At 38.2% G+C, this 14264-nt stretch overlaps 2 protein-coding genes across 3 annotated transcripts; one reads left to right on the top strand and one right to left on the bottom strand.

Annotated features, from left to right (window-relative positions):
• Positions 1–421: 421 nt before the first annotated feature.
• Positions 422–7121, bottom strand: LOC146483834 (TIP41-like protein). Of its 2 annotated transcripts, none has more exons than XM_085105575.1 (7): positions 6940–7121; positions 5598–5777; positions 4872–4974; positions 3684–3815; positions 3006–3101; positions 2332–2403; positions 422–1787 (listed from the first exon to the last, which is right to left on the bottom strand). In XM_085105575.1, exons 1-7 carry the CDS (start codon positions 7023–7025, stop codon positions 1644–1646), a joined length of 813 nt encoding a protein of 270 aa, XP_084961701.1. In that variant the 5' UTR covers positions 7026–7121; the 3' UTR covers positions 422–1643. The 2 variants fall into 2 exon arrangements, with proteins under 2 accessions (XP_084961701.1, XP_084961702.1); XM_085105576.1 differs by having other exon boundaries at positions 1495–1787; positions 6933–7070.
• Positions 7122–7298: 177 nt separating this feature from the next.
• Positions 7299–12550, top strand: LOC146483833 (uncharacterized). The gene is made up of 5 exons (XM_085105574.1): positions 7299–7860; positions 8449–8738; positions 9963–10068; positions 10549–10587; positions 11816–12550. The coding sequence occupies exons 1-5, from the start codon at positions 7311–7313 to the stop codon at positions 12232–12234; spliced, it is 1404 nt and encodes a 467-aa protein (XP_084961700.1). The 5' UTR covers positions 7299–7310; the 3' UTR covers positions 12235–12550.
• The last annotated feature ends 1714 nt before the right edge of the window (positions 12551–14264 follow it).

Raw genomic sequence — 14264 nt, 5'->3', positions numbered from 1 at the left:
TTCACGTGTTCAAATTAAACTTATCTTCAGAATTACACGTGCACGCGCCTCAAAAAGACAAATAATTTATAGCTAGCTCATAATCTGCAGTAAATAGCTTTTCCAGACAATAGAAGGCCTGACAATAGTGCCGGGAAAAGATGTCTCGATGGGAGTGGCTTTCAACAATTGCATTTCTATTCACGCAAATAGAACCTCCTTCCCAGGGTCTCTCCTCTTCACGTCCCAAGGAGTGTGAAGTGCAAACACCATTGCAAAAAAAGTATTGCCTGGCCCAACCGTTAAAATAAAGTGGTCCGTCCCCAAGGCTTATCTGGACCAACACTATGTAAGCGAATAACCAATCATGTCGAGAGCTGTACATCATGCCTTGGACAGGTGTTGGCAAGCCCTGAACAAAACAATATATCAACAAAGCGAATGCTGGATAAGGGGTCACATTTTTTATTCATATAGCTCGGAATGAGGAATGTGTCTGCGTACAAGAACACAAAGAAAACGACGTATGCTTCTCAAGACCGATTGGGTCGAGAGTAAAATGGGGCGTAAAGTATCAGATGTGACCTTTTTTCTTTTAGGTCATTTTTCTTCTTGTTATTTTGTTGATATTGATTTTTTTTTCTGTTTGCATTTGTATTTTTAGGAGCAAACTATTAGTACCCTGAGCCGCAGACGGACTATAACCCTCAGTAATAGACCCTTCCCCAAAATGGCGGCGACAATTCAATGAAGTTAAAATTAAAAACGTATACCAGCACTAGAAAGAGCATTTTTAAATTAGTAACCCTGCAAAGTTTCAGCATATCAGGTTTAATATCAGCTGAGAAAATGTAAGTTGAAAAATAAAAACATTAGAGACGTTTGTACGACGGGGGGTATGACGTATACCCCCAGTCATACAAACGTCTGTAAATTTGTCAAATTTAATCTTACATTTCCTAAGCTAATATAACACCTAATATGCTGAAACTCTGCAAGGTTACTAAAGTAAAGTCTTTCCAGTGCTGGTATCGGTTTTTCATTCAGTCCAATTTTAACTCATTCAAATCTGTTGTCGCCATTTTGGAGAAGGGTCTAATACCCAGCGGGGGTCTGTGGCGCAAGCTAACTATTAAGAGTAGCTTTTTCTAATTATTACGTTAATTTTAAATCATTATTCGTAATTTGGAATCATTATTCGCGAACTGTTAGTAACAGTCTACAAAACACGGTCCACAGAAAAAACAGGCTTTAAGAAGGAGACAGTACCCCAATAATCTAAAGAAATGCATTCAAGAAACACTTCCGAGTGTCCGCTTAATACAGGTTTCGTGTGACAGAATGGCTAAATTTTGGTGTCTGCGTCCGCTTAATAGAGGGTCCCCTGAACAGACGCCTGAATAGGCGTTCATGGGAAGAATATTAAGAGACCCAAGATGGTGTCCGCCTAACAGAGGTTGTTCGCTTATATGGGGTCCACTTAATCAAGGTTTCACTGTAACTTGTGAGTGGCAGTTGCAGCCACAATGGCGTTTGCTTTCTTCTTCATCTTCGAGGCTGAACAAGAACTCCTTCCAGCTTGTTATTCATTCGACGTTCTACCGCAGACGGTTTTGGTCTCGCCATGTTGATCTGACCTCGTGGGGCGACGCAGCATAGTTTACTCAAGATTGACTAAGGGATTGTTCGACACCCTTTGGCTCGACGCCAAACGTTTCATCGACTCCATCGGGAAATAAAAGTTTCTCAACCTTTTCGTGCTTTAGAAACAAATGCTCTGCAAATTGCGTGGGATCTGTGACAGGAAGCTGAAAAAAGAAAAAGAAAAACAAAAAGGAAAATCCATTAGAACTTTACATAGCCAAGAGCTGAGGAGATTCTCTCCAAACCAATTTTAGTGACATGGAAATTCCCCGCTACCCGTTCATTCATTTTCAATTTATTTATTTTACCACACACGTTACAAAAACAAAATACGAGCGGGAGAATAAAGACTACAGAGAAAGTGGTGAGAAAGCCTTAGGAGTAGGGCTTATAGAATAACACTTCCTCATTGCAGTGCTTTTACATAAAAAAAGGTTTATAGAGACTGCGAGACGGTTGATCCAGTTACAGTAAGCTATTGAAACAATCATAAAATGAATAGTCGGAAAACGATCAATAGATATTTGGAAAAAAAATAGGTAAAACATTGAAGCAACGTTTCCTGAAGAAATTCAAGGCCACATACAAACACTGTAGTGAATCTGAGCTAAAACAATAACAAGCGATATGAAATGCACCATAGGTCGGCTATGTCCCGAGCCTTCTATTCCCTGGTCCAACAATTCCCCAAAAATAAACTACACGAACCTTTAACGCTAAGATGTCTTCTATTTTTCTTTCTTTTGAGGAATATTCCCGTAACATGTAAGAAGAACCAGCCTAAAATATCGTGAAAAAGACAGTTGTTGATTATACAAAGTCATCACCATGAATCATTTAATCTGATTGCTATGCAATGTGTGCATTATCTTTTGTAGAATTGACCAACAAAGAGAAGCCAAAAAAAGAAAAAAAAAAGGTGATATTGAATAAGCAAAGTACACATGTTTCAAGAATAACGGAGATGCACCTTAAGATTTACGATACGGTAATGGAGGCATGTTACTCAGTATTTTTAAATACTGAGTAGCATCCCTCCATTACAGTATCGTAAAAACTCTTTCACACCTATAACGGCCCAATGTGCCTATATGATAGATAATAATAAAAATAAAAATACAAGGAAAATCTGGCCTTCCCACCATCTGCACTCTTTTAAAAACTTCTTCCATCGACGTTTTGCCGCTGAAAAAATTTACCGCGCTGCGAACTCAGCCGCAGAAAGACGAACAAATCTAGCAAATACAAATATAGGGAGAAAAGGATTGGGAGTGGTAGAAACGAACAAACAAGCGAAACAAAAGAAAAGTCTGTCCAGCTATATTACGGTAATCGTTCAAAACTCTCAACACTTTGTTTCTGCGTGCATTCCGTTTAATTACCTTGTGATATATTCTTGTGTCGTTAATCCTAACAAGGACTCCATCAACTCTCAGGAAAAATCTCAAAAGTAAAAAGAAACCACCTTGCATGACTCGCTGAAAAGAAAGAAAAAGAAAAAAAAAAGATTTAATGTAGTTTTACAAAATTCCTGGCTTCGCTAGAAATTGTTAAGTTGTACCTCAGCACAACATATTTGTTTGAAAAAGAAAGAAGAGGGTCCAAAGCATAACAATCCTTCCACCCTCCCTTCCCCCCTTCCTTTATCATTTAGCCTGTGTACCCCTCCTTTAGAGACGACGTTCTGAGTCCACTGATGCAGCATCCTCCCTCTGAAGGGCAGATATTGTACTTGTAATGCGGCTTGAAGAGAATGGGACTGAGTAGACTCCCCTGAGGAACACTTCAGGTAACTGGGGCCCACCCTGAAGCAATGTACACCATCCAATACGACCCTCTGGGATCTTCCACAACGACATGGAAAAGGCTTTATTTTCCGGTGAGAAAGCACGTGTGTTACATCTGACATCATTTTTATTGTCTGTACTTTAATTTATAGACAATAGACAATAGCCACGAGCCAATCAACGAGTGGGAATTTTGACAGTTATTGTAAAATAACAATTATGTTTCTAAACTTAATGGCTAATGGTTAACAGGAAAAATTGCGTTATTAATACCATTTTGACGTTTAATTTTGCTATTCCATTATCTGCTAGTTCATCCTCGTACAATATAACATCCTCATAGAAGTAGATTTTTTCTTTGACTTTTAGTTGTTCCATGTCTATTCTCTCATTGGCAGGCTCAATCTGAAGGAAGATAAAAAAAAATTAGACTGAGGTAAAGTGATATTAGCCTTTAAATGGACCAGAATTGCCAGCACAGTAGGTCCAAATAGATTTGTTTATTTTTCAATGAGACTTCATGTATTGAATCTAAATTATCTGCAGTTCACATAGTTACACATACATAATTTCAAAAGTCTGTCCATGCTTTTGCCAAGTTAAAATTTGCTGAATCCATTTTCTTTATATATACGAGCATGGTTTGCTGTTATATGTCATAGACTTTCTGACTGTTAGACATTCACAGATGAATAATTTAGGCTTGGGGCAGAACTGACCTTTGTGCTTTTTCAATTTCTTTTTGTTGTTTTGGCTCAGATGCATTTTGCGTGTGGCCCTGAATTCCTTTAGGAAACATTGCCTGGGAGCTTATTGCTTTTTGTGGCTCTTTGGGAGGAAAAATCCATGATTATTGGCAAGATTTCCACTTTTATAACAAAACAAAGTGCAAAGCAATGGACAAAACATTGAAGCAATGTTTCCTCAATGAAGGAATTGAAGGCCAGTGCAAAAAATCTGGCGAATACAGTCGAACCTCGATTATCCAGACTCGTCCAGACCTCCGTAAATAGTCCGGATAATCGAGAGTCTGGATAATCAAAAATATAAATATTAATGAGATAGAAATGTAAACAGAAGGTTACAGCAAAGAAAACATCATTTTCATTGTGAAATCTACACAGCCTGTAACAAATGAGCCAATCGGATATCAGCTGAACACATCAGGATATTTCTTTGTCTCGTCGTACTTGCGAATTTTGAAAAGCGCAAAGGATAATACGCAGTTTCAACAGTCTTTTGAAAGGATTATTGGGCTTTTTGTAACTTTGAGTTTTCAAGATCACAACTAATTAATATTCATGAAAAAATTTTGACCAGCAAAAAAAGTCTGGATAATCGAATAGTCCGGATAATCGAGGTCCAGATAATCGCGGTTCGACTGTACTATACTGACTGTCTGGTAAGTTACATATGCTGTGATCACTTCATTATTGAGAGTGACCAATTTAGTGATAGTACCTTCATCATGATTTCCTTCTTTCCAGTCAATGTACCTCTGTAATCTGTGGCGAAAGTCCAGTCAAAGGGCTTAATCACTTCTTTAATATACTCTGAATCTTGTCTGCAAAATAGTTTCAAAGAACAATGAGAAAAAGCCGTACAAAGAGGAATTACATTGATCTTGTTACAACAAAGGCAAATTATAAGTATATGTATATTGTGATCATCTGGGTAAATGTAGTCCTGGGAACGGACAATTGACTGACATTTCAACAACCTGTGTGGTAATCATAATAAGGGGGTGATTGTGGATTAAGTCCGTAGATGGTATTTCAATTTCTGGTAATTGACCCTATTAGTACTATTCAGTGAAGTGCTGGTAAATTGGTCATCTGTCAGTTACTTAAGCTAGTTAAGACTGCATGTTAGCATTTTGATCTGTCTTTTGTTAGTCTAATATCAGTTGGTCTATTGTTAGTCAAATTATTTGGTTTGTCTATTTGTTTGTCTCTCTGCATCAATAAGTTGTCTGTAAGGTGCTGGTAGTTGTTGGCAAATGCTGGCTTTCCAAAGTGAACCCTTGGTAGTGAATCCTTCTGTACTCGTCTGTTGGGTAACACATTTCCCATTCAATTCTGTTTGTAAATGGTGTACAGCAACATGCAATTTCCTGAAATAAGATCTTCGGGGGAAGGCAGGCGGGGGGGGGGGGGGGGTGGGTAAGGTTCGATTACTGGGATTTACCTTTTGTTCTGCCACTCTTCTGCCACAGCAACTTTCATCAGGTCATGCTTGTTGTCCACAAGTTTAAGTGCATCCAGTGCATTAAATTGAATTCCAAAGCCTCCTGCATGATCAATCTTTAGAATGTTGTCACCGAACAGCATTTCAGGAAGAGAGGGAAGCTCCAGCTCAGCAGAGATCCTGTTTTGGTTAAAAAAAAAATGTTCAGTACAATTCTTATAAAACTATTTGTAAAACATGCTAATCCAATATAAGGCTATATGACTGATCACTGTGTGTTGTTCATTATAAAGGGACAAACAACGTGTCTTGATTCCCATGGTAACAACAAAGAACAGCTTTGTAGCTTGGTGAGTCATTACAAGGGCGAGAACTACTCTGCATTCTTCAATGCACATGTTACAGAACTACTTTCATCATGTTTTAAACAGATAAGCTCACACGTTGTGATGCCAACTTTATTAGGTTAAGTGGGTAAATAAATAAATATAAATAAATAAATAAATAAATAAATAAATAAATAAATAAAGAGGTGAATAATTCCAAAATTTGTGAAAGGAATATGATGCTGTTTTAAGCCTGGTGAATATTACTGAAAGCAGGATGCAGTATGCAGGTCATGTTTGTCACATGAACCTAGCTCCCATGCAACGAGTCGTCTGTAGCTCAGTGGTAGAGTGTTCAAACTAGTAATTGGAAGGTCAAAGATTTGACTCCTGTAGGGAGCATTTAGATTTTCTTTTTCTGAGTATGCCTGTGTCACTGACTGAAAAATACGCCTGACAACCTCAAAATTGCCTGGCTGTGAAGGGGACAACATGACGTACAATATTATTAGCCTAGTTACGTAAACTGAATAACATTTTCACAGCAAAGTGACATTACATCACCTATATATTTATTGGTATTAATGTGCCAACCAGAGGCCTATTAGCTGTTGAAACAGAGTTCTTTTGTAGGCACATTTGGGTAACAAAAGCAATGTTTGTTAACAGTAAATATTGCTATTGTTCACACCATTGTTTCAAAACTGATAATACTGTGATGAACAACAAAAAGAAAACCCCTTTAAGTATATCTCTGATTGACACATAAGTAGCATTTAGTGTAACCGGTGACCAATTACGGTGATCACATTTCATATCGGTAGTATTAATGAAAAACAGTTGTGTATTAAATCAGGGCAGCTGTCACACTACTGGGCACCCATGCCAGGTTTTCTTTATTAATATATATATTTCTTCTCTCCTCAAAAACCAATATTTTCAAATTCCTATTCGATCTGAAGAGTGTCCGATCCCCTATAGGCATGGAAATGGACTCAGCTGAGCTTACCCCTTACCTGTCCACGTCTTCAGCCTTAAGAATAGCTCCTTTTGTGGTTGTTATTTTCCAAGGGCCAAAGCTAAATGTATCAGTCTTGTTCATGTTTGCTTTGATTTCACTGAATTCCAACAAAAAACACAACCCTATAAATGAAAGCTCCTTCGCTTGCCCTTGAATCGAATCCTTGTCAAATCCTACTCAGAGCCTACGCTTGTCATTAAACAGCGGCGATCCAAAGAAATAATGAGTGCGCACGAATCTTTATATTAATTGCCAATCTCGTCCCCAGAGCCCGCGCACGTTTTATGCCAGGAACGCAGCCTCTGGGAACGAGATTGATTAATTGCTGACTACAGACGGCGGTCCAGACGGCGCATTATTTTCAACATGGCGGACGAAGAAGTGTTGGGCAATTTGTGCGAGAATCTCGCTAAAGCGACGATTGAAAAGCCTAAATACCAGGGTATTATGGCTTTTAAAACGGTTGAAAATTTCGTGAGCTCATCTGACGAGGACTATGTACCGCCAAAGTTTCCTATCGAACTTCCCACATTTGATAGAGCATTGACGTTTGGCGTGGAAATGCGAAGACACTTCCTTCTCGATCTGGACAACTGGGCTTTTCTGAACCACGGAGCTTTCGGTTGCGTCCTTAAAGATGCGCTGGAAACAGCGTACAAGTGGCAGTGTTACATAGAAATGCAGCCAGTACGATTTGTAGACAGAGAAATGCTGCCACTCTTAGCTCATGTCAACCGGAGACTGGCAAAGTTTGTCGGTTGTGATCCCAGTGACATTGTTCTTTTACCTAACGCTACTGCTGCGATCAACACTGTGATTAAGTCGATAGACTGGCGTCCTGGAGATACGGTGTACTTTTTGAATACATGCTATTATACTGTGAAGAAATTGTTTCGTCACCTTAGAAGTGAATATGGTAAGCATACGTAAATAAACACATTACAACGTCCTAGGGGAGGACGCCATAGGGGATGCATAATCTGCAAGCCAGCGAGGCATGCCTGGCATGCGAGGCAGATGTGTGAGGCACTCAGGTTAGCCTAAAAAGCACTCTGGTTAGCTTAAATAGCTCCCCAGTTAGCTTAACGGTTAGCATTTATGTTGGGGGTTGTTTATGCCTCGCATGTTTTGTTCATGCCTCGCACGTCTGCCTTGCTGGCTCGCATATTGTATACACTCAAGCCATAAGTCGAGCGTGCAACAGATCAGTTTATTTTTAGACCATTTTTATATTACTTTTCCCATCAAACTGTAATTTCTGGTCTTCATAATGTCCACATCAGCCAGTCTGCTGAGTATGGTACTGAGTACATGTACAGTACTGACGCATATTTTATTCGCACACAGATCAGAAAAAATTCTAATCTCACCATTTCACAAGGTCTCAAACTTATTTTGTCGGTTCTGCAGACCACTAGCTGAAGAGAGGAGAGTTGGAATACACCCAAACTTAATAACATAGTTTTTTACTTCATATTTCAATGCTCTTCTTGTTTATTCTCAGGTGTAATTTTAAAGGAAATCACCATCACTTTTCCTGCAAACAACCAGGAAATTCTTGAGAGGATAAAGGATACCTTGGAAGAAGGTACAAAACTGGCATTGTTTGGTCATATTCCCAGTAACTATCCTGTAGTGATGCCAGTGGAGGATATGGTGAAATTGTGCCACAGTAAAGGTGTTCCTGTTTTGATTGATGGAGCACATGCTTTAGGGAGCTTGCCACTAAATTTGGCAGCTCTCAAGGCAGATTATTATGTGGCAAATGCTCATAAGTGGCTGGCATGTCCCAAGGTATGGTTTTAGGTACTGTATAACAGGATGAAAAGAAAGTCAGTTTTACAGCTTGCCATTCGGGCAAGCTGTAGCTAGCATGTACAAGCCCAAAAGTCATTTCAACCAGCCCCAAAAACGTTTTGATGTACAGGATTGATTACACAGTTCTTCTGTCATTTGAATTAATCAAAAACCTTCACTTGCCTGTCAGGCAAATTGAGGACAAAATTCACTAGCCCGATAGCAAAATCCACTAGCCTTGGGCCATCAGACACTGCTTTCTTTGCACGTTGCAAAAGCAGAGGCTGATTTTTAGTGACATGCAGACTTTTTTCATGTTACTATTGCTTGCCTGCTTAAGGCAACAAACACAGTAACAGGTTCTTTTAAAAATCTACTAGGTTAAATCAAACATTGCACAACGTACATCAGACACAGATTGTCTGAAAATATAGCATTTAGAACATATTTTGTGCAAACTCATACAAGTTCATTCTTTTAACTCTAAACCAGTTACAATCATTAGCATAGTGCTGATTTCATGAGATAATGAAGAATAAACTATGTGCTAAAAAAGTGTTATCTGGTGGCTCCAAGCTATACATATGATATCTTGTCATAGTTGTTTGCGTGCTATTTTGAAGGCAAATTCACGACAAAAATCTCAGTTAAACAGCCTCAAAATGGCTCTAGGCACATAGAGACAACGATCATTTTACAATACCTGTCAGATTTGCCATGCACTGATTGGCTTGTAGCTATTGTCTATCAGAGTACAGGCAATAAAAATGATGTTAGATGTAATATGCACACTTTCTCGACAGACATTATAGCCAATTCCATTCATACTTTTTTCATGACTGTTATTGTAAAAAAAAAAAAAACAAATTGACGGTAGCTTTCTTTGGTCTGTCTTCTTATAGACCATAAAAAATAATGATGCCATAAAACTTTCTCGTCAGGCTCTCGTGGTTCCACTTGAATTGGGAACATTTTATGGCATCATTTTATGGTCTATACATGTAAGTTAGAGTGTAGAGCATAGAAAACTGCTGTTGAATTGTTACATGTAAATACAACACCAGACACAAATTAAGTCACTTTTGTTTAGAATCTTTTGAGTGCATCCTCATATATTTTGTTGTGATTATAACACTGCTAAAAATTATACATAAGGAATCTTAGCTGCTTGTGAAAAAAACAGTTATATTAAGTGGATGCTGTGTATTTTAATCTCCACAGGGTTGTGGTTTCTTGTATGTTTCTAAAGAGCACCAGTCCATGATTAAGCCCCTTGTTGTTTCAAGTGGTTTTGGTGCTGGATTTAACTCACAATTTATATGGACAGGTAAGAGAATTGTCCATAAACAAGCTTTGTTTTCCTGTTGTTTTTTTTTTATATGCTGTTTTCAATGCCATTGTCAATGAATGTTTACATCAATCATTTTGTATCATATGTACAGTTTTAAAGAAATTAACACTAGAAACATCCCTTTTTTGAACACCATGTTTACCAAAACAGAATGGGATAATTCTGTTTTGGTAAACATGGTGTTCAAAAAAGTGATGTTCCTAGTGTTAATTTCTTCAAAACTGTACATATGATATGCATTTGAATACTTTCCCAGTACTGTCCGTTTCTGGAAGGTTTGACTGTTGGCTCGAAGCACAGATGCAGTCTTATTTCATGCTGGTAAATTCTGAGGGCCAAAAAGTGATAAAAGGCTATTTGTTCTATTATAGATATAAAGATTTTTGGTCCTTTTTGGAGACAGTTTATCTTCAAGTTACATTTTGATCTTTCATGTGCTTCATTTCCATTCTTCAGGTCTGAGGGATTACAGTCCTTACTTGGCTTTAAATACTGGTAAGTATGCTATTAAAAAGCTTTTGATGCTAAAATGTACGAAGATTCAATATATGTTAAAAAGAACTGCAGATGAAAGATTTATCAGTTGAAGCACTATCACAGTTTTGCAGTGTGACGTGCCTTACCGTGAACGCCCAACAAACTTCTTTTTTTACAAGTTAGCCAATCAGGATACGCAAATTTGGTTAATGGTCATGCCTCCTTGCAAAGTCCAACAGGCAAGTGACACAACAATGAATTATTGAAAACATGTCGTTTTGTATTTTATGGCTAATTATATAACTTGTAAAAAAAGTTTGTTGGGTGGCCACGGTAAAGCGTGTCACACTGTAACTGCAACTTATTACACATGTAAATAAGCAGTTGTGAAAAGATGCCTGAAAAACATTCATCCTTGAGTGTAACTCCAATTTTGACCTCCTTCTCCCGGTGCAGTGCTCTACCAACTGAGCTATCAAGCCAACTGGGAGCTGGTCATATTGTGAATTCATAATGCACCCATGGAGAAAGAAAAATGATGTGAAAAATGTCAAAAGTCGTATAAAAGAACTATACATGAAAGATTAAGTAGATGATCATGAAGGACCATGATACATATGAACCCAAAAAATTCAGGCTGGGATAGTATTTTAACCCATGACCACTGTGATACCAGTGCAGCATTCTACCAACTGAGCTATCAAGCCAACTGGGAGCTGGTCATTTTGGGAGTTCACAAAATGACCAGTTGGGTCATGGGTCTGAATGTTGTTCCAGTGTGAAGTTTTTTTTTTTTTTTTTCAGGCTTTGTTTTTTTTTTGGCAACCACTCCATCAACTTGCATTCATAACTGTAATGTGCCTGCTCTACATGTATTTAAAAACATACTTGGATCTTCCTTAGTAATCTTTGGAATTTACACAAAGTGATTAGGAATATTTTTCGTCCCTGCTCCGAGCGTTTTTCTCCGTAAATATCCGGTTTTCCGCCCTCTACAGAAACCAACATTTCCAAATTCTAATTGGACTTGGAAACAGTGGGTGAAAGAACCACTCTTTGGAAGACACCGAAATACCCATTTATTATTTATTTTATTTTTAATATTTCAAAAAGCTTTGGTGACTTTTAAATACTCGTACTACAAATTGACTGTACATGCATTGTCAGTTTCTGTCTATTTTATTGGGTTAACTATTTAGAGAAGCAACCTTCATTCTAAGCTGATTGTTTTGTCCCTGTAATCTAGTGTTGGATTTCTGGGAGGCCATGGACCCTCAGCGAATTCGCAAACACAACAACACTCTGGCCAAAACTGCCGCGCTGAAGCTAGCAGAAAACTGGGGAACCTGCCTGTTATCACACGCTGACATGTTTGGACCAATGGTGTTGATACGTCTTCCCGAGGAACTGTTAGACTGCGTCACTCGAGGAGGAAAGGAGGAAGCTGTCAAGGCCCACGCAGAAATGGTGCAAGCTAAGTTACATTACGAGTTTAGCATTGAGGCACCTGTGAAGCTAATACAGGATAAATTACATACTAGGATCTCAGCTCACGTGTACAATGAGATGAGTGATTACAACAAGTTATGCGAAGCGATTCTGGTCATGACCGATGATGTGCGTAAAAATCCGAATGCATACGAGACTTATAAACATTATAGGTAGTCCTATCTAACCTTTGGTAGTTGTTATGGAAATAATTAAGACATGATTGATAAAGGGCATACTGCCAAGATTGGCTACCCCAATACTACTTATTCTCGCCTGGGTGTTCTTCCTAAATGGATCGTGTGAGAATTGTTAATTTTTATTATCTCCAAATTGAATTCATCCGTTTTTGAACAATCGCTAATATATTATCAAGTTCCAAGAATAAATAATTACATGTACAGTAAGTCATCTGGAAGGTATGCAAATACTGCAGAAATAATTTGAATGAATAAATGAATGAGCGAACGAACGAACGAAAGAATGAGAATGAATGAATGAATGAATGAGCGAACGAACGAACGAACGAACGAACGAAAGAATGAGAATGAATGAGAGAATGAATGAATGAATGAATGAATGAATGAATGAATGAATGAATGAATGAATGAATGAATGAATGAATGAATGAATGAATGAATGAATAAAGGAAAGAAAGAATGAATGAATGAATGAATGAATGAATGAATGAATGAATGAATGAATGAATGAATGAATGAATGAATGAATGAATGAATGAATGAATTTTTATTAACCTGTCTAAAAGTATCTTGTAGAGGGATGATCCCTCCGCTAATACGGTACACCTAACTAACAATTAAACGACTATGACATAACTATGTAAAAACTACGTGAAAAATCAAATAAATATCACTGACAATGTCTGTTACAAAGCATCCATCCATCCGTCCATTCGTCCGTCCGTCCGTCCGTCCGTCCATCCATCGAAGAAAGCTTGATAGATCACGTCTTCTTATTTGCGATTTAAAAGTCTTTAGATAGCTCGCAGCGGCCCTATGCCCCACTGGGGGCTCAAAGGACTAAGAGAGAGAGATGGCTCGCAACTCTCTTCTCACTGGAGAGGTTACTCCACAGTTTAGGACCAAGGTATCTTAACCAATGTTTGTCGTGAGTGACTGTATTAAATCTAGCACAAAGTCGGTTTGTCTTAATTTATAAGTGTGGTTGCTAGATTGAAATAAATCACGGATTATCCTGGAACACAAATTGTGTCTAACCTCATACATTAGAATAAATACAGCTATTTCAATTAACGTTGTCGGATCAAAGCTTAAAGCTTAATCTTCAAAGAGGCTGCCACATCATTCATTTGATATCCTGACATTTCTTTCATCCAAATGCTCGCCATCGTGTATCTTCACTGGACGGACAAGGCATAGCTGATTTTGATGAACTTATTAAAAAAAAATCCGCGGAATCTTGAGGTCTTGTCTTATATATACCTTTGTACTTTGATCCGACAACGTTAATTGAAATAGCTGTATACCTTTCAGCCTTTTGTTATGCAAAGTTGGTAAATTTGCTTTATCTAGTAGCTGCAAGTATAAGACTGCTTGTATCTAAAGACAGCTCGCAATCCCCCTTTCTTGTAATCTCTCTAACCTTCTAGTGTCTGAGGCCCTGCAAAAGTGCCATACTAAGTGGCAATATGTCTGGTGAGGAAGAATGGCCGATTTGTACAGTTTTAACTTGGCCATGGTAGGTATTTTAAAAGTTCCTTAACCACATCAAAGCGGCGATCCTCTGAGTAGCTTTCTTATATGTTGTTGATGTGCTCGTTAAAGTTCAGTCTGTTATCGATTGTTGCGTCTAGAAGTTTCAGACTTTCAGACTCAATTATAGCCTTATCCGTGACAGTTGCAATTACTTGCGCGTTTTTTCTGAATGTTCATCGCTTGATACTTTTTAAGGTTGCATTGAAAGAGGTTCGAATCATATCAGTTATTTGCAAGGCTTGCATTCCGCTGGGGTTTAGATACTGCAGTGCATGTATCTTTACCTATCTCGTAAATCTGGTGATCGTCTGCTTACATAGATATTCCTGAGTGTACACAATATAAAAGGTCATTCCGAAAAAAAAAAAAATAATAATGTTCCAGAGTAGTGGTCCCATGGTACTGAAACCTATGGGCATGGTTTAATAGCCTCCTGGAGCTTGTCGCCCTTTCGATCCGTACTCGACACTG

The sequence above is a fragment of the Pavona decussata genome, unplaced genomic scaffold (genome assembly GCF_977016875.1).
Source record: "Pavona decussata unplaced genomic scaffold, jaPavDecu1.1 SCAFFOLD_38, whole genome shotgun sequence".
Taxonomy (NCBI): Eukaryota; Metazoa; Cnidaria; class Anthozoa; order Scleractinia; family Agariciidae; genus Pavona; species Pavona decussata.
This window is presented reverse-complemented; position numbering and strand designations above follow the sequence as displayed.